The sequence below is a fragment of the Vipera berus genome (genome assembly GCF_964194415.1).
Source record: "Vipera berus genome assembly, chromosome: 1".
NCBI lineage: Eukaryota > Metazoa > Chordata > Lepidosauria > Squamata > Viperidae > Vipera > Vipera berus.
Window position 1 is genome coordinate 100,063,885 of NC_138202.1, and position 24,814 is coordinate 100,088,698.

The 24,814-nt window shown below is 37.5% G+C and overlaps 1 protein-coding gene and 1 long non-coding RNA gene across 6 annotated transcripts in view; one reads left to right on the forward strand and one right to left on the reverse strand.

Annotated features, from left to right (window-relative positions):
- The window catches only part of AMPD3 (adenosine monophosphate deaminase 3), a 46,792-nt gene that overhangs the window by 20,155 nt on the left and 1,823 nt on the right, over positions 1-24,814 (reverse strand). For 4 of the 5 annotated variants that reach the window (XM_081313662.1, XM_081313663.1, XM_081313661.1 and 1 more), the window contains exons 3-7: positions 22,583-22,808; positions 20,835-21,030; positions 18,115-18,280; positions 16,262-16,481; positions 14,909-15,038 (exon numbers count right to left, since the gene is read on the reverse strand). In XM_081313662.1, coding sequence (XP_081169788.1) covers positions 14,909-15,038; positions 16,262-16,481; positions 18,115-18,280; positions 20,835-21,030; positions 22,583-22,808 — 938 coding nt within the window. The remainder of the gene's footprint in view (positions 1-14,908; positions 15,039-16,261; positions 16,482-18,114; positions 18,281-20,834; positions 21,031-22,582; positions 22,809-24,814) is intronic. The other variant, XM_081313664.1, reaches the window with a different exon arrangement.
- On the forward strand, positions 11,479-21,233 carry LOC308659733. The gene is made up of 3 exons (XR_014024594.1): positions 11,479-11,711; positions 14,061-14,129; positions 20,903-21,233. It is a non-coding gene; the product is annotated as an uncharacterized lncRNA (long non-coding RNA).

Sequence of the window (24,814 nt, forward strand, 5' to 3'; positions counted from 1 at the left end):
TGCAGTTGTTAAGTTAGTAACACAGTTGTTAAGTGAATCTGGCTTCCCCACTGACTTTGCTTGTCCGAGGGTCACAAAAGATGATCACATGATCCCATAATCTATCCCAAGTCGCATAAATATGACTCAGGGTCTGAATTTTGATCAGGTGACCGTGGGGAATGCTGTAATGGTTGTAAGAGTGAAAAATGGTCTTAAGTCACTTTTTTCAGTGCTGTTGTAACTTCACACAGTCATTAACTGAGGATTGTTAATGTTATTAGTTGAAGATTACCTGTAGCTTATCTGTTAATGTGTTACTGTTAATATAATATTGCAAAACACATTTTCACAGATATCAGACAGCAGTTTAAGGTAAGAGAGATAATCTTGAAATCATCCAAGACCACTCTAATCAAACTGAACTATGTCACAAACAAATCCACTTCGAGTGTTGGTGAAGGATCACAGATTTCTTTTGTTTAGCCCTTAGGACAGGGGTGTCAAACTGCCAGCCCATGGGCCAGTTGCATCCTGTGGAGGCCGCAACCACCCCAGCTCCAGCAATGCAAAAAAAGTCATGCTATGTCGCGACACGTCACGTGACGCGGCAAGTTTGACACCCGTGCCTTAGGACAAGAAAGTTGCTAATCTAAAATGGAAGACTGGAAAGCATTTCCAAAAGATATAGACAATTCTGCCTTTGAACAGAATATTTATAGCGTAAGAGCCCTACTTACTGTTTGGACACAAATGGGAACTTAACAGCCCTGTGAATGACACACATTACTGTTGATAGACTCCTATTTTTTATCCTAATCTTTGGTCCATCAACAGAAGAGACTGGGCCCTTTCCACATCACCTATCCCTTTGTAGCCCTGAAGACTTTTGAGCTGTGGCCCAAAGCAGCAGCCACAGCAGCAAAAGGGAATTATTGAAAACTAGAGATCAGATGATGATTAGAGGGTGCAGTGGCTAGGGGGTTAAAGACACTGAGCTTGTCAGCTGGAAAGCTGAGAGCCCAGGTTTGAGACCCAAGTGCAGCACGACAAAGTGAGCTCCTGTTAGCTGCCCCAGCTTCTGCCCCCCTAGCAGTTCTAAAGCATATAAATGCAAATAGATAAAGAGGTACCACTTCAGTGGGAAGGTAACAACATTCCTTGTGCAGAATATAGTCATGGTGGACACATGGTCATGTTTTCAGACAATGCTTTACTAACAAAGAATTGAGGGAGACTAAGATGCATTTCTGACTCTTTAGTCTTCATCAGTCAGTCATACCCTTCTGAGATTCGAACCTGGGCTGATTGCATATTAGGCAGTTTTTTACCTCTTGAGCCACAGGATCTCTCTCGCTCTCTGTTAGCTTTCTGCAAGGGGAGATATGAGTCAAATATGACTCATATGAGTGACTACAGCCTGTTCGATGGCCTTTGAGATAAGGCTGAAAACAGGAAATAAAGATTTGCCCCATGTTTGGGGCCTAGCAAGGTAATCTAAATAGTTAACATTTGACTCATATCTCCCCTTGCAGAAAGCTAACAGAGAGCGAGAGAGATCCTGTGGCTCAAGAGGTAAAAAACTGCCTAATATGCAATCAGCCCAGGTTCGAATCTCAGAAGGGTATGACTGACTGATGAAGACTAAAGAGTCAGAAATGCATCTTAGTCTCCCTCAATTCTTTGTTAGTAATTTACACAAATATATGAACTGTCCGGTGTGACTACAGCCTGTTCGATGGCCTTTGAGATAAAGCTAAAAACAGGAAATAAAGATTTGCCCCATGTTTGGGGCCTAGCAAGGTAATCTAAATAGTTAACATTTGACTCTCTCTCTCTCTATATATATATATGGATCTTTGGTTATTCGGGTTTTTTCCCGCGTAGAAAATATATATATATATATATATATATATATGTTTTCTGAGGTTTTCGCGGGTGTTCGTATGTGGATCTTTGGTTATTCGGGTTTTTCCCCACGTAGAACTAAAGGTATATATATAGGAAGCTGAAGCCACCAGCCTGAGGATGACGGATGGGATTCTGTCGAAACGTTGCTCCTACACCTTCAACTCTACGCGGGAAAAAACCTGAATGACCAAAGATCCATATAAATATATATATATATATATAGTTGCATCTGGCTACCTATACATTTTTTGTTCAGTGGTTTTTCTCATGACAGGTATATATGTTTTCCCTTTTCCTGCCAATTTTAATTTACTCCCTTATTTTGAGCATATCTGAACCACAGCCATCAGTGTCAGCCAAGTCATGAAAGAATAGTCATCTTATTACTTAACCTGTTAAGCTGTTTAATGATTTTTACTCAAAAATATTTAGTATTTTAAAACATATCCCATGTGTCTTATTTTCTCAGGGATTAAGGGCGTTTCCTCCACCTTTTCAGATCAATGTGCGACAACACTTTTATGTTACTGTCACAGAGAAAAAATACAGATCTGTAACCTTTCTGTAGGATTTGAGGTTTGAGTGCAAGCTAGAAAAGAAAGGACTGAAATGGAAGCGTTCTTATGTCTGCAGAGTCCAAATTGTTATCAGATCCTTCTCCAAAGCAATTGCAGTTCTGATTATTTGCAGAAATGAGGGGAAATGTCTTTTTTTAGCTCAAGCAATAGGACACATTTTACTTCAGCTCACAAACACTATTATTAAGAATTTAAGGTAATATGATATACTGCAGTGAAATTCCTATCAAGGGAGATCAGCCCAGATAAGGTCTTTGCTGAATAGATAAAATTGAACAATCCTTATTGATTTCATTTCAGTTGCAAAAAATAATTCAGCCTCTGCAATGATAAAAAAAAAAAAGAAATCCTTCAACTTCATTCCATCCTCCATGCTTTTTCTGTGGTCTTTAATCATAACTACTGAAGCTTAAGCAAGAGGTATTTATTTAAGGGGCTATTTTATTTTCTATAATCATTATGAATCAAAACAATGCTTCAATTCAGCAAAATCAGAATCTTCAGTATGGCTCTTTTCTACCTTGGGGATCATTATTTAATGAACAGGGCAAGAGATACCAAAATAAGTACTAAATGAATTACGGTTGACAATATATGCCCAACCAACCATTTAAAAATTATGTAAGAAGCAGGCAGAAGATTCTGATTAATTCAAATAAGGAAAAAACATACAATATGGGAATTAATTTCCACAGATACATATTATATTTACATCATGCACACTTGTGTCTTGATACTCTACTCAAATGCTGACTCTATTACAAATACTGTACCAAAACTGAGTGTGTTGATTGTTCCATTGACAACTCAACTCTGTCAAAGCTTCTAAAGCCAGCAACTCCAAATATCAAATGTGGATTACATTATAGTTTTAATCACAAGCCATTCTAGAAAGGAAACAGAAATGGCATTTGAAAATACATGCTTGTAAACTATGCCTTTAATGTCTGCAAGAAAAATGACAAAACTACATTTAGTAAGTCACATTTTGGAAACACAAGTAGATTTTTGCGTTTATTATACCCTTCATTACCTCTTCAAAAAACTGCTATTGAAGAAGATACTTGTTTTGCATTATAAATCAGGTCCCAAGATAGAAAACAGCAGCAATGAATTATCCCTTAAAAGTAACAATAGCAATAGCACTTAGACTTATATACCGCTTCACAGTGCTTTGGTTGTTGTTAGTTGCAAAGTCGTGTCCGACCCATCGTGACCCCATGGACAATGTTCCTCCAGGCCTTCCTGTCCTCTACCATCTTCTGGAGTCCCTTTAAGCTCACACCTACTGCTTCAGTGACTCCATCCAGCCACCTCATTCTCTGTCGTCCCCTTCTTCTATTGCCCTCAATCTTTCCCAGCATTAGGCTCTTCTCCAGTGAGTCACAGTGCTTTACAACCTCTGTAAGTGGTTTACAAGATTTAGTATATTGCTCCCAACAATCTGGGTCCTCATTTTACCGACCTTGGAAGAATGGAAGACTGAGTCAACCTTGAGATGGTCAGGATGCAATCTGTTTTGACCAAAAGTATGTCAAGGCATCTTACAATATAGCAAAGGGTAAAAAAAAATAGGAAAATAAAACATATAAACTTAATAACTAACTTAATTCAATTAAACACAACATCATTGCCCCCTTTTATTTTCCCTTTGGTTACATTAAAAATTATGGGTTGGTAGAAATTTTCACAAACGCTGTGGAAGGCTTGAGGAGGCTGTACATGTTATTCAGAAAGAGTGATTGGACTGGGTGAATAAGAGCCACATGATCACCCATTTACGACTGCATAGGTAAAGAGAAGTTTTATGGCAATTGGCAGCCAACACAGGTTCCATAATCAAAATATAAAAGTATCCATAATTGCATGTAGTGATAATTACACTGATGTATGTATGAATATTACAATCAATTATAAACAAAGGCTACATATACATGAATGTATCTTCTATTGAGCCATCCAGCAATGACCTATTGAGCATATCTATTTATGAAGATTCTAGCCATTACTATTCTTCTATGTGCAAAATATTATTTGGATAGGGAAGTAAATATTATAGATTTTTATCTCTTTATAATTTTTCTCATGGATATGGAGATACCCCAATCTACTATCACAAAATTGGGAGATCAAAGGGAACCATTAGGATAGAAGCCCTCACAGAATCAAAATGCTCCTAGATGGGCAACACTGAAGTCTTCTTTTTTATTTATTTATTTTTTATTCTTCTTCTTTACTCTTTATTTATTTATATATCCCTTTCCTACTTGTGGTATAAACACCATTTTAATTTATTAAAGTTTTTTAAAAGTGTGAGAAAAATCCCTCAGTTATATTCTCTTCATAAGTTTTTCTTTTCTAAATAAACAGCAAAATGTTTACGTGCTTCCTATGAATTCCCATGACATTAGCACACAGACAAAATATTTTGTGTTCTTCATTTACAATGCACAATTTATTTATTTATGCATTTATTTTACTTATAGGCTGCCTGACCGCATTATCACTCTGACAGCATACAGAGGAAAAATGATATAAAATACTAACATATAGAGACACTAAAAAAAGGAAAGATATCTGGAAAAACAACAGAACATAATAAGCCAAAATTATTTGCTTGGAGTGTACATTTTCCTTTGCCATTTGTTGTGTAAGGACATTTTTTGGGAAGCAATATTAGCTAGTTTTTGCTAATTAGAAAATTTGCAGATTTCAATAGTAGATTGATTTATTGTTGAGGATACAGCGAAACCTCATTTTAATAAACTAATTGGGGAAGGGCTATCTGTTACTCATGAATATCTGCTAAATAAGAAAATACATAATTTTCATCGATTTATATTAATTATATAATTTGCACAGCAATATATTTTGCTGACTAGAGGAGATCAACCCTGACTGCTCTTTAGAAGGCCAGATCCTGAAGTTGAAACTCAAATACTTTGGCCACCTAATGAGAAAGCAGGACTCACTGGAGAAAAGCCTAATGCTGGGAAAAGTTGAGGGCAAGAGAAGAAGGGGACGACAGAGAATGAGGTGGCTGGATGGAGTCACTGAAGCAGTAGGCATGAGCCTAAATGGACTCCAGAAGATGGTAGAGGACAGGAAGGCCTGGAGGAACGTTGTCCATGGGGTCGCGATGGGTCGGACACGACTTTGCAGCTAACAACAATATATTGCTGTGACAATCTGGTCCATCACATGTGATGTCTTTAAATCAAGGTCTACTAAATCAGGGTATCTCTAAAATTTAATTTGCGGAGGTAGGGGTTCAGAATATACACATTGATATCTTGAGTTTATTCTGATAGTTCTAAGCAAATATGAAATTGTATTTGTTGCCTGGATATATCACCCAGAGTGAAGATCAACTCAAGCATGTTTTTCATCATTTTTAAAATGAATAGATTCAAGAGCATACAGTTTTCTTAGAAATGTTCCTTTTTAAATTCCAAAAAATTCTCAAGAATATATCACAATTATCTTGACTCTGATACTGTAAAATGTTAATCCAGAATAATAATTTAAGGTGCTAAATCAGTAAGCATTTACTAAAGCTGTTAGAATTTTAAGAAGCTAATAATAAAATCCATAAAACTGATTTGTGCTCCAGATAGATAATTAATTAGCATAATCTATTATGCACCATTTCATTTGAAAACCTGAAGAAGACAGAAAGCAACATTTCTCTAATCATTTGTCTTACTTTTTCTTTTATTTGCTATTAAAATCAAATTGGCACAGACAGAACAATAACTTTAATATGTATGGATAAAAAATGCAGAGCAGGGGTTCATCCAAACTATATTTTGTTTATCATGTTAATCTTAAATAAATATACTATCATTTCTCTCTTTTTTCCCCTTACTTTCTTCTCCTTAATACCCATCTATCCTTTCTTTTAGCCCCTTCCATCCACTGGATCACTGAATTGAAAAGCACTGCCTATCTTCCAATCAAAGCTAAGTTTTCAGCGTACTAAACAATTCTGACACCTTCCAGCATTCTGATGAGGGAGGTGGCACTTGAGAGTTTTATGTACACACATGTATTAAATCTGTCACCAAGACAGATAAATATTCTATATTTAGAAGACTCGGTAATTCTATCGTCTCCAGCAGTTTACATAGTGTGGTGATAGATGACTTTCTGGTGCTTTAGTCAAGGTTACTCTATCCTCCCTAATATATAAGCTCACTCTGTAAGTACTACTAGTTTTCTTCTTAGAGAACTTATGCAATATAATGTCAGTTCCATTTCCTGTAAAGAAATGGGTGCACAAACTAAGGCACTAGGTCATATAAAGTCCTGCCAAATACTTGAGGTAATCATTCTAATGTTTATGTACAGGTAATCTCGACTTATAACAGTTCGTTTAGTGACCATTCAAAGTTACAACGGCACTGAAAAATGTGACTTATGACCGTTTTTCATAGTTACGACCTTTGCAACATCTCCGTGAACATGTGATTAAAATTCAGATACTTGGCGACTATAGTTCATATTTATGACCTTTGCTGTGTCCCAGGGTCATGTGATCAACTTTAGTGACCTTTAACAAGCAAAAGCATTGGGAAGCCAGAATCGCTTAACAACCAGGTTACTAAGTTATCAACTGGAGTGATTCACTTAACAACTGTGGCAAGAAAAGTCATAAAATGGGGCAAAACTCACTTAACAAACGTCTCACTTAACAACAGAAATGCTGGGCTCAATTGTGGTCATAAGTCGAGGACTTCCCATATTGTGACCTTATCAATTGTCTGCTTCTTTCTTTCTCTCATCTATTGAGAGACTCAACAGCTTAGACTTACGCTATTTATTTCTTGATTCCAGCAATTGGCTTAATCTAGTGTCTTCAAATCTATGATCACTGTAGTTGATAGATCACATAACTCATACATTTCTATTGTGAAATTTGGAAATTGGGTCATCATCAATTCCCTATTATCAATAGTACATGTTCTTGAACATAAAGATTTGCTGGAAAAATATTGTGACTGAAAAAACCAGTCTTCCTAATGCTGGAAAAAGTAATTTCATATACATTTTGGCCTAAATTCATTTTTGTAATGTTAACAAAGTTAGACTGTGTCTTTCTTTGCCTGTTCAGATGTCTGGTAACACTTTTCATAAACATAGGACTAGCACAGCAAGTATATAGCATTTAGATAAAATGTATCAAATTTTTTATGTAACCTTGTAAGAATCAGAACTTCTTACAGATATCAATTCAAGTTCATGATCCAAAAGCATTATCAATATTCCTTTTCATCTATGATTTTCCTAAGCAAATTAGAAAGCAAGGCCAAAGTCTACATAAACATTCATAGAAGACTGAAGAAACATGGCAAATAGAGAAACCAACAAAAATAGCTTTGATTTGAACATATTGCCCAGAATTTACTTTAACATTACTGAATTATGGATGGTTTGTTATTATTTATTCTTTTGTTGGTAAGTTGGAAATCTTTTCACTCTCAAGAGTCACAATTGTGAAATGGGCGGCTATATAATCAATTTAATTCATAAATGAATAACAACACTGAACATTTAAATTCTTAGATTGGATAACAACAGCTGTTACACAAAGAAAAACTACAGCATAGAAACTCATATTTAATCGACTGCATGCTCAAACTACAGTAATTTTCTCTCCAACTAAGCTAATGTCCCCTGAGCAAATGAAAATAATGTCATTTCATTTCATCAACTAGACTTCAGGATAGGTGGAAGCAATCAAGTGCTCTCAAAATGTCACTGATTCATAGAGCTGGAAGGAGTCATTTAAGTTATCAAGTCCAACCACCTGTCACAGCAGGAATCCAAATTGAAATTGAGAATATTCAGCAAAGAGCTCACCATCTTCTAAATCAACCCCCGGTCCGTGGACCAGTACCGGGCCACGACATGCCAGCAACTGGGCCGCACGAACAAGCAAAGCTCCATCCGTGGGATGCAGGCAGCACACAAAACCATGCACTCTCCGGCCTGCAGAAAAACCCCTTTCTCCACGGAACTGGTCCCTGGTGCCCCAAAGGTTGGAGACCTCTGTTCTAAATCATTCATTTTCCTACTGACTTTCTCCCATTTTTCTTTTTTAAGATTCAACTAAAATTGTCTGTACCTGAAGATGATCGTTTTCTCTTCTGCTTTACACATCACTTTGGATATTGTCAGGGCTAAACAAACCCAGCTCCCCTACTGTAGTTCTACTACAAATCCTAGCATTATGGTCATTGGCAACACTGCTTAGGGACTGTGCTTTAAACATTTGGGGGCATAACACAGCAAATCACTTCTCAAAGGTTATTCAGTGCCACCATTTTACAGGGAGGGAGGCAGGGAGGGAGGGAGAAGGTGATGGAAAAAGTATGTTATACTTTTAGGCCAACTATGGGATTTGGGGCTGGGCAGTGTAGTGTTGTGCTGGTTTAGCTCCTTTCATTAAGGCCAATTCCAATTGGTGTTGATAGGGAACAAAAGGTCCAGTACGTGGCTGCTTCTTTGTGGCTTGTCACAAGGCTTGGTGTTCTCTCCACTCCTTAATATCTACATAAAACCTCTGGGCGAAATTGTCCAACACCAAGGGATGAGGTATTATCAATACGCCAATGATACCCAACTTTTTATCTCAATTCCTGGTGATCTAAGTGATTCTGTAGCTATCCTCTTGTGGTGCCTGGAGGCTGTGGGGGTCTGGATGGAGAACAGCAGGCTTTAACTGAACCCCGGTAAGACAGAGTGACTGTGGATTTATGTGGCCTGGGGATCTATTGGTTTATCATCTTTAGCTCTGGATGAGGTTGCATTACCCCAGATCTGGGAATTCTTCTAGGCTTGCGACTCCTGTTCAAGGAGCAGATGGCAGCCATGACCAGGAAAGCCTTTGCACAACTTTGTATTGTGCACCAATTTTGCTCTTTCCTGTATTGTGAGGCCCTGTGAAGTCACTCATGCACTGGCCACCTCTCAACTGGATTACTGCAATGTGCTCTACATGGGGCTACCATTGAAGATTATTTAGAAGCTACAACTGGTACAGAATGCAGTGTTGCAGAAAGTTCTGGAGGCCTGCACATATGACAACATTGTTACACAAGCTGTACTGGTTACCAATTTCCTTCCGTGTCCAACTCAAAGTTTTGGTCTTTACCTTTAAAGCCCTTTATTGCATGGGTCTTTACTCATTTCAGTGAAATAGATCTACTTTGGATCCCATCAACCAAGGAATTTTGGGTGGAAGATGGGGGTGGTCTAAGAGAAGACCCTTTCAGCTGTGGCGCCTGCCCTCTGGAATATTCTCCCACTGGAGGTGAGGTCCACTTCCACACTCCTGGCCTTCCAAAGAACCTGAAAACTTGGTTTTGCTGCCTGCCTTGGGACCCTGACAGAGGCATGTTGTATTGGGGGTGGATGACACGGTAGGGAAGATCCCCACTCCCAGGCATCTATCAACTTGGTTTTTAGCTTTCCTATTTTACTGTCCTAATTTTAATTTCCTTGTATGACCTTTTTTATTTTTCATTATATTGTAAGCCAGCCAAACTGCTGTAAAATGGAGGGAGGGAGGGAGGGAGAAGGCGGCTATGGTGAAAGATTTACATTGGTCAATATTACAAAGCTATCTCATTCTTATTATTCTTATTAAAAGGTTTACTAATCTTTCAGAGTAGATTCCGAAGACTGAAGATGTTCGTTCATTCATTTGACATATATTGCTAGGTTAGCAATAGAAGCAATCACCAACTCTAGTTATAAGTGACAGTAATTCTGAGTCAATGAGATACTATAAATACACAATTCACTCTTTTCCATGATCAGATTTTTAATTAGTTTAACTGACTGCTATTTTATAGGTAATCCTCGACTTATGATCACAACTGAGCCCAAAATTTCTGTTGCTAAGCAAGGCAGTTGTTAAGTGAATTCCCCCCCACTTTATGACCCTTTTGTCACAGTTGCTAAGTAAATCACTGCAGTTGTTGAGTGAACTTTGTGGTCATTAAGCAAATCTGGCTTGCCCCAATTCACTTTGTCAGAAGCCAGCTGGGAAGAGTACAAATTGTGATCACATGATCACAGGACAGTGTAACTGCCATAACCACATGCCAGTTACCAAAAGCCCCCAAAATGATCACATGACCAGGGGGATGTTGCAGTAGTCGTAAATGTGAAAAACGGTCACAAGTCACGTTTTTCAATGCCTTTACTAAACAAATGGTTGTACATTGAGGATTACCTTTATTATATACTTGTATGTTATAATAATTTGTTTTGAAATCTGAAAGATCTCTACAATAGTATTATAATGCATAACAGAACATTTTAGATGTATTATTTTGCTTTCAACTATTTGGAGAAAAAAAAACTGTTACACCTACACAGTCTAGATAGCAATCTCAAATACGTTGTGATTCTCTGCCAGCCTGTGATCCTGGCAGCTGAGTCCGGGGAATCAGAGGAGGAGGAGGAGGGGCCTGGGGAGCCATTAGAGGAGGAGGAAGGCTCTAATGAGCCCCCGGATTTACAATCTGGTGAAGAACCTGGCCCCTCCACTCGTGCTCAGGATGAGACTCAGATGTGCTGGGAAGCTGAGTCAGACTTTTGAGGACGCACTCCTGGAAGACATTATAGATGCTCGCAAATGCCGACAGGTTACAAAGAGCAGGACAGAGGGAGGCAATGGGGTGACTCCAGGTGTTGTGACCCCAACCCCCGAGCCTGTCCTACCCAAGGAAGAGGACTCTGAGGATGATGGGGAGGAACTGGCAAGGCCTCCCTCTCCGGGACCCTCCCCTCTGGCAAGGCCTCCTTCTCTGGGGCCCTCCTCTCTGGAAAGGCCTCTGTCTCCATCTGATGGCCGACAGGAGCAGCCTGGGAGTAGCCAGGCTGGGAGCCAGGTTGGGACGGAGCTCGAGCAGCTGCAGCAGATACAGTCTAGTGAAGATGACTCATGGCTAGACCCCCGAGAAAGACACAGGGCCAAGCGTTTACAGCAGCGTAGGAAGAGTAGGAGGGCCAGGGATTAGCTGAGTCATTGAGCCACACCCCACTAGGTACAAAAGGGGGTGTGGCTGCTCTCAGAACTTTGTGACAAACAATAGTTTAAACAACTTCTGGTCACATCTTGGGAACTCTGCTTCTTGTTTAAAACCCTGGTCTGAATTCTTGGCAACGCTTCTGTACATCTGTTTCTGAACTGTTTGTTTGGACGTTATCTCATTCCAGCCAATGCTTGAGGTAAGGAGCCTATTTTGCTGCCAAGGCCTTATCTGAAGGCAATTAACTACAGCCTGTAGTATTAACTCTTGCTAGTCATGCCTGCTTGTCTGTTTGTTTGTACTCCAGAGGGGGGAACAGAACACCAGGGGAGGAAGAGAAGGCATTGAGAAGCCATGCTTTGGGGCTGCATAATAAAAAGGGAAGGTGTGGGCAGTGCTGGTTGCTGAAGGCAACCATTTGCAAAGGATTCCAGTTTCAAGGGCTCATGTTTTATTTGCTTTGCCTGTGAAATATTTCCTGTTTGACTGTTTTGCTTTTGGGACAATTATCAGGTCTGTAACTCAAATAAAAGGAGTTGGTTTTCCAGCCTACTGGTTAAAAGAGGGGTTTGTGAGGTAAGAAAGACGTACATTGGCAGGGACAGAACAAATACATGTTGAGTAGTTTATTACTGGATGATTTATGGATAGTTTATTCTGGGCTTTTCTTATAACTTGTACGTACATCAGTCACAGTAAGGACTCCCTAGAAGTCAGAGTAATCTTATGAGGGCAATGTTTATATCATTTCCTTCCCAAGCAAGGTCACTCTGACCCTTCTGCTCATATCCAATGCTTGTACTAAACTTTATTAGCCTCTTGTGATAGTCAATAAACATGAAATTGCACACCATCTGGGCCAGCCCTGAAAGAGGCTTAACAGAGATATTTTAAGATATAAGAATCTCCTTTAGTGCCTGCAGAATTCACTATTCCCATCCTGTCTTGCTGGAGGAAAAAAAGTGTTTTTGCTTATTTCCCTTATTCTTAGTCTTTATTTCTCCTCACTATAATAAGCAATTCTGTTCACCCTATATAAATAAAATAAAATAGAAAATACAGTAAGCACACAAAGTAAAATGCTACATAGAACACTTTATTTTACTTATCTTTGCACCTCCCCTTTTCTCCAGTGACATCAACTGTTTCTCCTGTGACCATTTTTCAGATTTCTACATTTGGCCTAAGTTACCAAAATCTATTAAATGGGGAAATGACTGGAGGAAGAAAAATTAGGCAAACCTGTTGCTAGTTCTCTAATTCTGTGTCTAGATCTTATACAAGAGGAAGGTTGAAAAAGCTCATTAGGAGAGGCTCCGCCTCTTTCACAGAAGACCTGGAGGAACTGATATAGTAAATGAGAGACTAACCCTTTTCACGCCCTCTCTCCCCACAACACTTTCAATCATAACAGGAGCTTTTCTATGATCTCTCATTCTCTAGACCCAGTGAGGCATCTGTTAGATCAGGGGTCCTCAACCTTGGCAACCTTAAGACTTGTGGACTTCAACTCCAAGAAGCTGGCTGAGGAATTCTGGGAGTTGAAGTCCACAAGTCTTAAAGTTGCCAAGGTTGAGGACCCCAGTGTTAGATTACTAGAAGACCTTATTACTAGAAAACTATTCAGAGTATCCAGTAAATGAGAAAATGTCTGGCTATAATCAATGAACAGCTAAAAACTAGGAAGAGAAGGAATTGGGAGTGTATTTATAAACCCTCAGACTTTTCTGGATTTTATTGGATGAAGTGTTTCCTTTTGAGTCCATGTTGTCTATGTAATATGTAACCTGGCCAAAAGTCACTGGTCAAACAAGAATTTGAATCTGGTTTTTCCAATTCTAATATTCTGTTCACTGGTTTATTTAATATGCTTCAATTTCACATCTTAACATGTACTAAAGATGTTGAGACTTGGGGGGAAAAGTCCAAAGAAGAGCAACTAAGATGATTAAAGGCCTGGAGACTAAAACATATGAAGAATGGTTGCAGGATTTGGGAATGGCCAGTCTAGAGAAAAGAAGGACTGGGCGGAGAGGTGGGGGGGACATGATAGCAGTATTCCAGTATTTGAAAGGCTGCCACAAGGAGGAGGAGCTCAATTTATTTTCCAAAGCACCAGAAGGCAAGACAAGAAATAATGGATAGCAGCTAATCAAGAAGAGAAGCACCCTGGAATTAAGGAGGAACTTCTTAGCAGTGAGTACAATTAACCAGTGGAACAGCTTGCCTTCCGACATTGTGGGTGCTTCATCACTGGAGGTTGTTAAGAAGAGACTGGACAGCCACTTGTCTGAAATGATATAGGGACTATAGGTGAAATGATATAGGGACTATAGGTGAAATGATATAGGGACTATAGGTGAAATGATATAGGGACTATAGGTGAAATGATATAGGGACTATAGGTGAAATGATATAGGGACTATAGGTGAAATGATATAGGGACTATAGGGGGTTGGACTAGAAGATCTCCAAGGTCCTTTCCAGCTCTATTCTGATTCTAATTCTCACAGACCAATTTTATTTATATAATAAATTCTTTCTCTAGAAAAATCAATGTCAATAATCCAAATAGTTGAATATTACAAGCAGAAATACAGCGAGGACTGTAATACAGGTATGTGAAAATAAGCATGGATTAATATTCTATTATGTTAGAATGAGTAAACAAAGTATTTTTAACTACCGAATGACTCATATGAACTAAACCTATCTCTAAAGACTGCAACTGAGATACGACTGAACTTCAGCATTATACCGTTTATTTCCTCTTAAGTGTCAATGACTATAAAATGTCAAGTACATTTTATTATTCTTTGTTATATAAAATGTTGAATAAATTGATAGAAATATATCTAAGTAAATAAGATGACTGAATAAACTGAAAAAAGATGTCTAAGAATATATATATCACTGAATAAGAACATTAACAACTTCCACCTCCTCCCAAGGTTACTAGTAGTTATGTCTTTTGTATTACCCAAAACTATTGGGAGTAAAATTTAAAGTATCTTATCAACTGCTCATTCTAGATCTCTCACATGCAAAGGTCTAGATTGAAGCCTCTTCCAGAGATCTTCAGATAAGCACATTTACTTTCTATGTTGTTCTACTACATATTCCATACTTCCTCCTCAGTTACTACTCTCTTAAACTAGCTGGGGGAAAAATGAAGCTATACGTCCTTAGTATTCTATTCTTTCACTGTTCACAATCTGTGTTCCTGCCACCAGATTCAACTTTAGATATGGCTATCTGTACACCAAAGGGCTTTAACAAGTGAGACTGATTACAAGACATACCACAACATTTTAATATACGAAAAGACAGTTTCAGTGACTGGGGAGACTAGATGTAAAAAAATGAAGAATAATAATTGCATAATCTTTCACTTACCTTTCTTACATTATAAAAATCTCGATGAGGATTACTCTTCAATTCTTTTAGTTCAGACATCTCATTTAGCATTTCATGTAAACCAAACTTAGATCCTAGAAAGTTAAGCCGCTTGTGGCAATATGTTTTCCTGTGAAAGATGAATCATCATTGGTTAATTAGAGCCTTGGTGGAGCAGTGGGCTAATGCCTCCTTAAGTAACACCAGCTGCCTGCAATTAGTGCAGGTTCGCATCCCACCAGGCTCAAGGTTGACTCAGCCTTCCATCCTTCTGAGGTAGGTAAAATGAGGACCCAGATTGTTGGGGGCAATAAGCTGACTTTGTAATAATGCCGCTTGGGGGGGGCGAAAGCCCTAATAAGCAGGCATATACATAGAATGAAGGCTATTGCTAAGCACATTGGTTTGTGCTTAAATTGCAAGCCGCCCTGAGTCTTCGGAGAAGGGCGGGATATAAATGGGATTAAAATAAAAAAAATAAAAAATAATTATACTTTTATGTTATATAGCAGAGGTCCCCAACCTTTTAGGCACCAGGGACCGGTTAAATGGAGAGAGGTTTTTCCACGGACCAGAGGGGGTGTGGTTTTGTGTGCTGCCTGCATCCTGTGGATGGGGCTTTCCTTGTTTGTGCAGATCAGTTGCTGGCATGCCGTGGCCCAGTACTGGTCCACGGACTAGGGTTGGGGACCCCTGTTATATAGAAAAGAATTGTTTTACATTAAATAACAGATATCTATTGGGGAATCAGATATATAAGTGATACAGGTCAGGAACCTCTGCAATAGGGGGGATCAAAAAGTAAATAAGACAGTTGTTCTTGCTTACATTAAGTACCATTACACAAGTGAAACAAGTCCTTTTTAAAATGTGTCCCCTGTATGTAAAAAAGGGGCAGGACTGATCTCATAGTTGTGTGTACCATCTTATCTTTTTGACATGCCCTGAGGAGCCCTGGTACAAATAACTTTGAACTAGAACTGTTTTAAATTTGAAGCATTCCATTTCAGCTTCAAAATGCACTATTTCACACTAAAACAACTGTTTCACATTTAATGAGTCATTTCCATTCTTCTAACTAAGGAACATTTATTTATATTTACTTTTCAGAAAATGCTGGGAGTTAACCTAAGCCACTACTACAACTCAGATGTTACACATACTGTTCTTCCGCTGTCTCTACATGCACCTAATAATGTATTTTCAGATTAAAGCTATTTCTAAATAAACTTGTATAGGATTAGGGTTCTAGAACTTCATCAAACAGAAGTGGCTGAAGAACAATTGCAGCATTATGATTAATAAAGCATTTAATATCCTAGCCTTATGGTTAAAGTTAAAAAGAACCATTACGTTGGGCCATCGGCAATAAGAGCCAGTATGTGGCTGAGGTGAAGAGTGTAGGTCTGTAGATCAGGACAAGGCAAACTTCGTGGTTCATAAAGTTCCATCATGTCTTTGTTTTCAAAAACTAAAAAAATGCCTTCCTTCATCTTTACTACATAGTCCAAGTTCCCTGGAGAATCATCAAGATTGTAAGGATCCTGCAGTTCCTTTGATGGTGGATGGAAATCTGTAAAACATTAAGGTCAAACATTCAAGCATCATTTAAAATACAGACTCACTCTATTGTAGCTGGAAATTAAATTGTTAGTAACCAATAGCTTTTCTAAAAAGAACTGTATGCTATATCATATTGGTCTTATTATGAAACAGTAGTTTTGCTTTCACACTAAGTGGTTGAAGGATATTTATTAATCAAAATATATGGAGTACCACCCAGCAGCTACATAAATCATTTATTTGGTTTATTATTAGCTACATTTTACCATGCAACAAAGTGTATTCATATACTGAAGGAAGAAAAAAAATGCACACAGCTCCATATTGTAAGAGGGCTAGCTCTGAAACAGTCATTCTCTCTCTATATTTTTCAAACCCAAATAAATTTTAGAAGCAATTTTAAAGTAATTAAAGAGGTATTAGCACTTGTATCAAATGATAGCAACCTGTTAGTTTCACATCATGGCAGATACATTGTAGAGGAGCTTGTGCTGTTTTCATTGTTTGTTTCCTTTGTCCCTCCCTGCAGACCTTTCTAATATTTAAGATTATTTTTCACCTTTCAGTCCACGAAAGGGCCAAACAAATCTGGTTAGGATATAGAAAAATATTCACTATTCCAAAGATTTAAAAAGGGGAATTAAATTCTCACTTAATGATAAGTATCTTTTTCTTCATATCCTATTTTAATATCTGTAATTGCATCTCCACATTAATATAGCAGGATATATTTTTTCTTGCTTACATTAAATACCATTAACTGTTTTATTTTGGCCTGTCAAACTCTTCTTAATGCATAGGGGAAAAAACTAAAACCAAATAAAACTTACTTTTGATGATACAGTAGGAAATTCCTGCATTATCTAAAAATGTCATGCACAGCAATTACCTACCGCTATCTATATCATATTTACTAAAATATGTTTATATTAGTCTGTGTCCATGTCTTTAGAAATCAGCATGAATTTTTATGAGTATCAATTAAAATGGAATGGTATAGATGGATGAGTGTTAATTAGAGATCCATAACTAATTCTATTTGAAAGGAAGAAAATATATAACAAGTCTTGTTCATGTGTTAATCAGACTGAATATATTTTAAAAACTTAATTGATTCCAGGTTACCATTTTATTTCTTTTCTAAGCCATTATTATCTGGTTACTTTGCTTTTTGCTCAGCTTGTTCCATGAATGTGGCTTATAAAACACAGTTGACAGCTTTGAACAATCAGTAATCCAACTGCAATTTAATGAACAAGCTTTGGATATATCATGGGTATTTCATGGGCAAAATATTGTGCTGGAGACAGATTTCAGATTTCTATACTATACTGTAATTTATGTATGCAAAATATATCAGCAGGTGTTTTTTAGAACTTCTACCACTTTTTAAATGCTTATTTTGCTTAAATAAGTAAATAAATATCTATGGCTAGATTTACATGTTGAAAAAAAATTAATAATTTTATTTGTTGTCATTGAGTACAATTATGGTTTTAAGAAATGACATGCTTTAAAGCTAAGTACTACTTGGATCATGACATTTTGCTTAACAAACCAAGGTTTAAGGAAACCATGACTTAGCTCAATGGTGGGATTTGGCCAGAAATCGAAGCATTATTTTTTAATTAGAGATAATTTACCTGGAAGTACTTCATCTTCAATTTTCCACTTTTCATTTTTCATGCTGCATAAATATTGTGCTGTTGTCCTTGGAAAACGATGGTAAGCAAAGCGGCAATACTTCTCTCGAATAAGTAACGCTTTTGCTAAATTTCTGGCAGCTTGTTCATAATCATCAACTGTAACCTAAAGGGAGAGGTAATACAGTTAATAATTAAAAGTATAATCCTAATCCACAATGAATGTACTTTGAAGTAAAGTATGCTTCTCTTTGAAGCAATACACCTCTGCCTGACTACAGGAAAATCCCAATATCCTCCTTGCCTGGTGCAAGGTCAACCCACTAACCATTTTCCAAAAACATGCCGTAGGCTCTATCTCACCATCTTCCCACAGGGGACAGTGCCCAAGGATGGCTTAAACTAAAATCTTGTGATTCCAATTCTGCCTCTTTCCTATGGAATAATTCCCTCCCATCTCATTCCTGAACTCCTTCCCCGTGCTCTGGTTCTCTTTTGGCTGCAAGAGAGACCAGAACTTTTGCAGCCATCTTTTTTTTAAAAAAAAAAGAAATGTTGATCAACCAATTAACTTAATGTAAAGTCCTGGCTGACAGCATTAGTGGGACAGTATAACTGAAAAGGCTCAGCTATTGAGGTTCTATAGCCTGTGGGGTTAGGACTTGCCTTTCTGTGCAGTCCCAAGTCATCACTGATTCATTCATCTTACATTCTAAAGGTAATTTATAATTCCTATGCTCGCCTTCACAGCTAAACTATTCTCAAATTCCATCTGTTTAGCAGCATTAAATTAAGGGTTACAAATAGCCTAACTCTCTGTGCCAGTGATTCATAGGCCAAACAGTTAACCAGTCCACTCAGTTTCAAAGCAAGCTTTAAAGTTAAATTGGTCAACAGTAGAACAGAAAAGAAGAAAAAACCCCGTAGTGCATGAAGTAACCAATTTGTACTGTACCTGCCAGTCAATAAGTGGGCAGACATATAAACTGAACAACAAATAAATAAGTTCACATACTGGATGATGTTGGGCAAGGCTGGAATTTCAGTTGAGATAGCCAACCTTCATAACCACTAATGAGTTTTCTAAATATATGGTTAGACATATTTGATTATTTATTATATGTTAGATTAAAATTATGAGAAGAAGGTATGCATATTGGTTTTCTACAGTATTGATAATTAGCAGTCTAAGACAGTTTAAATATTGAATATTCATTTCAATTGCAGAATGGTTGTTATCTTTGTACTGAAATAAGTCAAGTCATTTTTTAAAAAATATCTGATGTATTTTTTGTCACCTTTTAACTTGTGCTATTATTCCCCTCCCTATTTTCCCTTTATGTTAGTTTGCATTTTAATGTTTATGAAATAGAATAAAAATATTTGTAAAAAAAAAGAATGCTGCGTGATAAAGTTGCATGAACACAGCGGAGCAGAGACATATTTGAGACGCATAATAAGGGTGCCACTATGGGGGTATAACATACAAGAGCCTTCGTGGAGCAGTGGGCTAATGCCTCCTTAAGTAACACCAGCTGCCTGCAATTAGTGCAGGTTCGCATCCCACCAGGCTCAAGGTTGACTCAGCCTTCCATCCTACCGAGGTAGGTAAAATGAGGACCCAGACTGTTGGGGGCAATAAGCTGACTTTGTAATAATGCCGCTTGGGGGGGGAAGCCCTAATAAGCAGGCATATACATAGAATGAAGGCTAAATATATATAACTATTTAGAGTAGGCATGATTTCCTGCCAGCTCTGGGGTGGAAAGCAGCTGTGTGCATGTGGGCTATATTATTCAAGAATGCAAGTGGGAGTCAATTCACGGAATGCTCCTTCATTCAAAGGAATTCCCTGCATATAAAAAGGTAGAAAATTGTGACAGAATGCTTCTCACTAATGTCCTATTAAATATCTTGTGTGAAAATGTTGTACAGATGGGTATTTAATTATCCACCTTCTATCTGCTGTCTGGCTAAGATTTATCACTTCAGTGAGAAGACAATCAGAGATAGGATCCACTGATTTAAAATATAACTTTTTAAACAATGTGATTAAGATCTCAGCTAATACAGTAAATGCAAAACGTATTTCCAGAACTTTGGCTGAAATTAATGGTTCGAGAAATTCTGTTTAGGTCTAGGGCTGATATCTGACTTCTGAAGACTTGTTAGAAATGATCCTTTCAGTATAATGAACACCATTACTTCATATCAACACATCTTACAAGTGAAGATGTAAGATCCTATTTGTTACCTGAAGTTGGGGGCCTCTGGACATCTAGTTATTTGACTCCAACTTCATACCAATTCATATTCCTAGTAATAATATCCTGCAAATGGATCGAGGCCAATATATGTCACTATGGAAAATATGCTTGGACTTCCTATTTTAGGTAATGTCTAGACATGTTGTTTAGCAGTACATGCCTCCAGTTGAGGATTAACATGAAGCAGAGGGCGAAGATAAAAGTTGGTTTAAACTACTACAGGAATCCCACAGGACAAATTGTGTACTCTAAATGTATCATTTGGAATACTGTATATCTATAGTAGCATATTATATCTTTATTCACTGCAACAAACCTGTTGACCAGGACACAATTTCCATGGCTGCTTAAGCAAGTATTGACATCATAAAATAATAATATAATTTCATGTTATATCTACAATAATAAATTTATAAGAAAAAAATCATTGCCATAGTCTGTCTGTTGGCTTACCCCAGCACAGTAATCCCCACTAATTGTAACTCTTTGAAATTCTGGTACATCATATGTCCCTTGGATAGGTTGAAAGGCACCTGGAAGAACTGGAGTAGGAGGAGACACAGCCGGAGTAGCTGATGGAGATTTCCAGTCTTGCAATGGAATTTGTAATGACAAGGACTGGGATCGAATCATCTTGAAACTTTTCTTCCTAGGTATACATAAACCATAATATAAAGCCAATAAAACATCAATTTAAGGCAACAATAGTCTCTTTACTCTGAAAACCTTCTAAAAAATAATGCAGATTTTTTTTATTCAAAAGGCTTTTTTTTCTATTTCACGAACCCACTACGTTACTTCCATCTCATGTAGAAATCTCATTAGAAATGTTCAAAAAGGGTATTTATGAAAAATATTAAGGATTGTAAAATATGGTACTATACAGACTTTGCAAGTGTGTTAGGCAAATGGTCTTTTGAGACTTCAGTACAAATGTTTAATTTCACAATGTTTATCAAATGATCAATGTTTGTAAGCTTATTTCAACATTGATAGTATTGCAATGTAAACCATTTAACTGAAGTCATTTTCCCCACATTAAGAAGCAATACTTTTGTTTAATTAACTTGCTAAATATTGTGACAGAAGAAACATAACTAGAAGGGACCATTTAACTGATTATGTGATGCCCATAAACATCTTTCGTATTTATGTCTCAGCCATCTACAGCTGCTTGTTGATTATTTGTCCTCTATTCCTGGTGAGAAAGACAGAGAATCTTAGAAGAAGAAGTATGAACTTTGCACAATAGACAAAGAGTGAGCAATTTTTTTAAAGAAAAACTTAATATGCCTTTACCAAATGGGTATCTGCAGGAAAGATGAAAAAAGAATGAAGTTATGTAGGCTTATACTTGCACATAAGCTGCGTAAGTAGTAGAATCAATTGGACTCATCATTTGCTCACTTTTTTTTAGATTTTCTGTATGTGTTGATTTCATTTCTAAATGACATTCCCCACCTTTAATCTAACTCAGACATGTCAAACACAAGGCCCGGGGGCCGGATCCAGCCCGCGAAGTGGTTTCATGTGGCCCGCGAAGCCATCTTGGAAACAGTGAGGGAACGGCCCCCACTGCCTTGGCCCTGGCCCAGAGACCCTCCTTCTGCCAGAGACCCTCAGATCTGTCCCACTCCTGCCCAGGCCCCCATAGGCACCCTTGATGCGAACGATGTAGAGCTGGCCATGCCCACCCAGTAGGCCATACGCACTCTAGCCACGCCCACCCAGTAGGCCACACCCATCCTGGCCATATCCACCTGGCCCCTTGAGGGCAACCGCAATGCTGATGCGGCCCTCAATGAAATTGAGTTTGACACCCCTGGTCTAACTGAATAAACCAGAGGTGGGTTTATTCATGTAAATAAGAATTCACAGAGAACAGAAGTCAACCTGCATCAAGGTGGATAAACTCAGTTACCGTGGCAATGGATGTACTGTTGAAAAGATCTGAAAGACCAGTGTAAGGACAGATCATCATGGAGAAAATGTATCTATAGGATTTGTTAAGACAGCAACTTGATAACACATTACCAGTCAATGAAGAATACATCAACAAAAAAGACTAAAACTATACAAAAGCCAATGGCAGGACTAGAGAGTGACAAGACTTCACATATTACATCTGATGGTATCAAACAATTGTTTTTAGCAGACCTCAAATCTCATTACTAAGCATTCTTCTACCCAGTGAAACCTACCTTTTGGTAGTTTCTAAAGACTGCTGTTCTGCCAATTCCTTCTGAAGTTCTCTTTCTTTGGCCTCTTGCTGCCCAATTGGACAATCTTCAGGCACGGTGAAAAGAGACAAGGCATCTTTGCTATCTTCTTCTCGAAGAACCTTTGCAAACACCTTTTCAGCTAAGATTCGCACTGATTCATCAACTTCAGATATGTTTAACTTTGGGAATTGTCTGGGCATTTCCGCTATGGAAAACGCAAAATGTGACAGATAATTATCATAATTCTGCTATTCCTTTCACTAATATAAAATGTAATAAATTCACACCAGTCTAATAATTTACAAAAAAAGCACATTTTACCTTAAATTCTTCCATTTTCTATTCATCATAGTAAGCTTTTCTTAAATGGATAAACCAATTTTAAAGACTTGAATAGCTCAGCAGGAATTACTAAAATTAGGTAAGCTTTAAATTTTCCTGTGCGGTACATGTGAAAGATTTTTCTAATGAAATGTTTTCTTTCCAGTTTTCATATTCACTCCTTAGTCCTAAATGTATTAGATGCAATTCAAAAAGCCTCTGCAGTTATGTAAAAAGGATGAATGCTTGTTTGCATGATCTGCTTATCTAGGTCTGGGAGGTGTTAGCCTGTCATGTGACTATCCGAGGTCCAGAACAGGCCTCCATTTGGGACTAAGGTAACCCTCTCCCTCCATCAGCTCTATCATGCAAGCTGCTTACCACAGCTTAAATGTTCCTTCTTGGTACTTAGACAAATTCAAAGCCTTAAAAAAGGTCCCTGGGGAAAATATGTCCCTTCTGTGAATTCTGACTAAAGTCTGTTACAATTTTTATTCTTCCCCTGAAGCCACAAAGAGGATGGAAAACGGTCTGAGACAAGTGGGCATGGTTAACCCCTCCCAATGCTGGCCACATGCCCAAACACTGAAAAGTGGTGCCAACACTGTTTGCACTACTGTGAACTGATAAAATACAACAGGAAACTGCAGCAGCCAGGAGTGTTAAAATTGTCCCCAACCCAGTACTGTTTGCACATGGGGTGTGTGTGTGTGTGTGTGTGTGTGTGTGTGTGTGTGTGTGTGTCAACTGACTAGAGAGCACATGGCTAAATTAACAATATTGCAGAAACATAATCAGCACGTGATTAAATTTAAGAAAACAATTGACCTTTTCCATACAAAATGCAACAACTGAGAAGAATGTAGATTTACACTGAATAATCACAAGTTAGTGCTGATTTTATGTGCTGCCATACTATTCTGGGGAATCAACTTTTCTTAAGAATTTGATTCAGAAACAATTGAAATCAGCAGAAATAAGACATTATGGTGGCTATCCAACATGAATATTTGTCTGATTATTTAAATCCAATTTAATTATAATAAATGAATTATATTCAAATTACATTCAGCTAATGTGATTACTTCAGCTTAAATGACCCTAAAATTGGAGCTGAAAGTCTCATTCATTTTAATGAAAGAGTTAAACGAGATCTTTAATTTCCCTAATAAAAGTTTTAAAATAGATTTTTAAAATTGATTGGATTATTCTTCAAGGAGGAAACAAAACCAAAATTAATTTTAATCAGATATAGTTTTGATCTGGTATTTTTTTCCTCAGATATATAGAATATTTCCACAAACATAATACAGCTGTTGATACATAAATTTGCTGAGTTAAGAAACAATCTAATAATTCTAGTCTAACAATTCCAAAGGATTTTTTTTCAGACTGACATCTAATTTCATCCTAATAACAGTTCCTAACGTTAAATACTGATTTATTCTGATACTTAATAAGGAAGTAAAGCATTTTAACTTTCATATTTCTTTATAATGAGCCTAATGTATTTTTTCCTATTCCTATCTCTGTAAAAATTTTCTAATTCAAAGTAATATCCTCTGGTAAGCAACGAACAACGCAAAGTTAGAATTATACATACATATTCTATTTACTAGATAAAGAGAAACTTCATAACACAGGTATGATTTTATTGCTGCAGTTATACCACAGACACATTTGTGTATGTACGAACATACATATATAATCCCAACACTATAACCCGGCTTATTTGCTAGCTAATGAAATAAGAAAGAAGCTGGTATTTTCCAGGCCACACTTTGTTACAAACACATGCAAATAAACTTTCCAAGATTAAATTTGGTGAGCACTGAGAAATTCAGGGGATGCTGTGATGTGCAGTACTCATGAACCCCTGAAGCTGGCTAA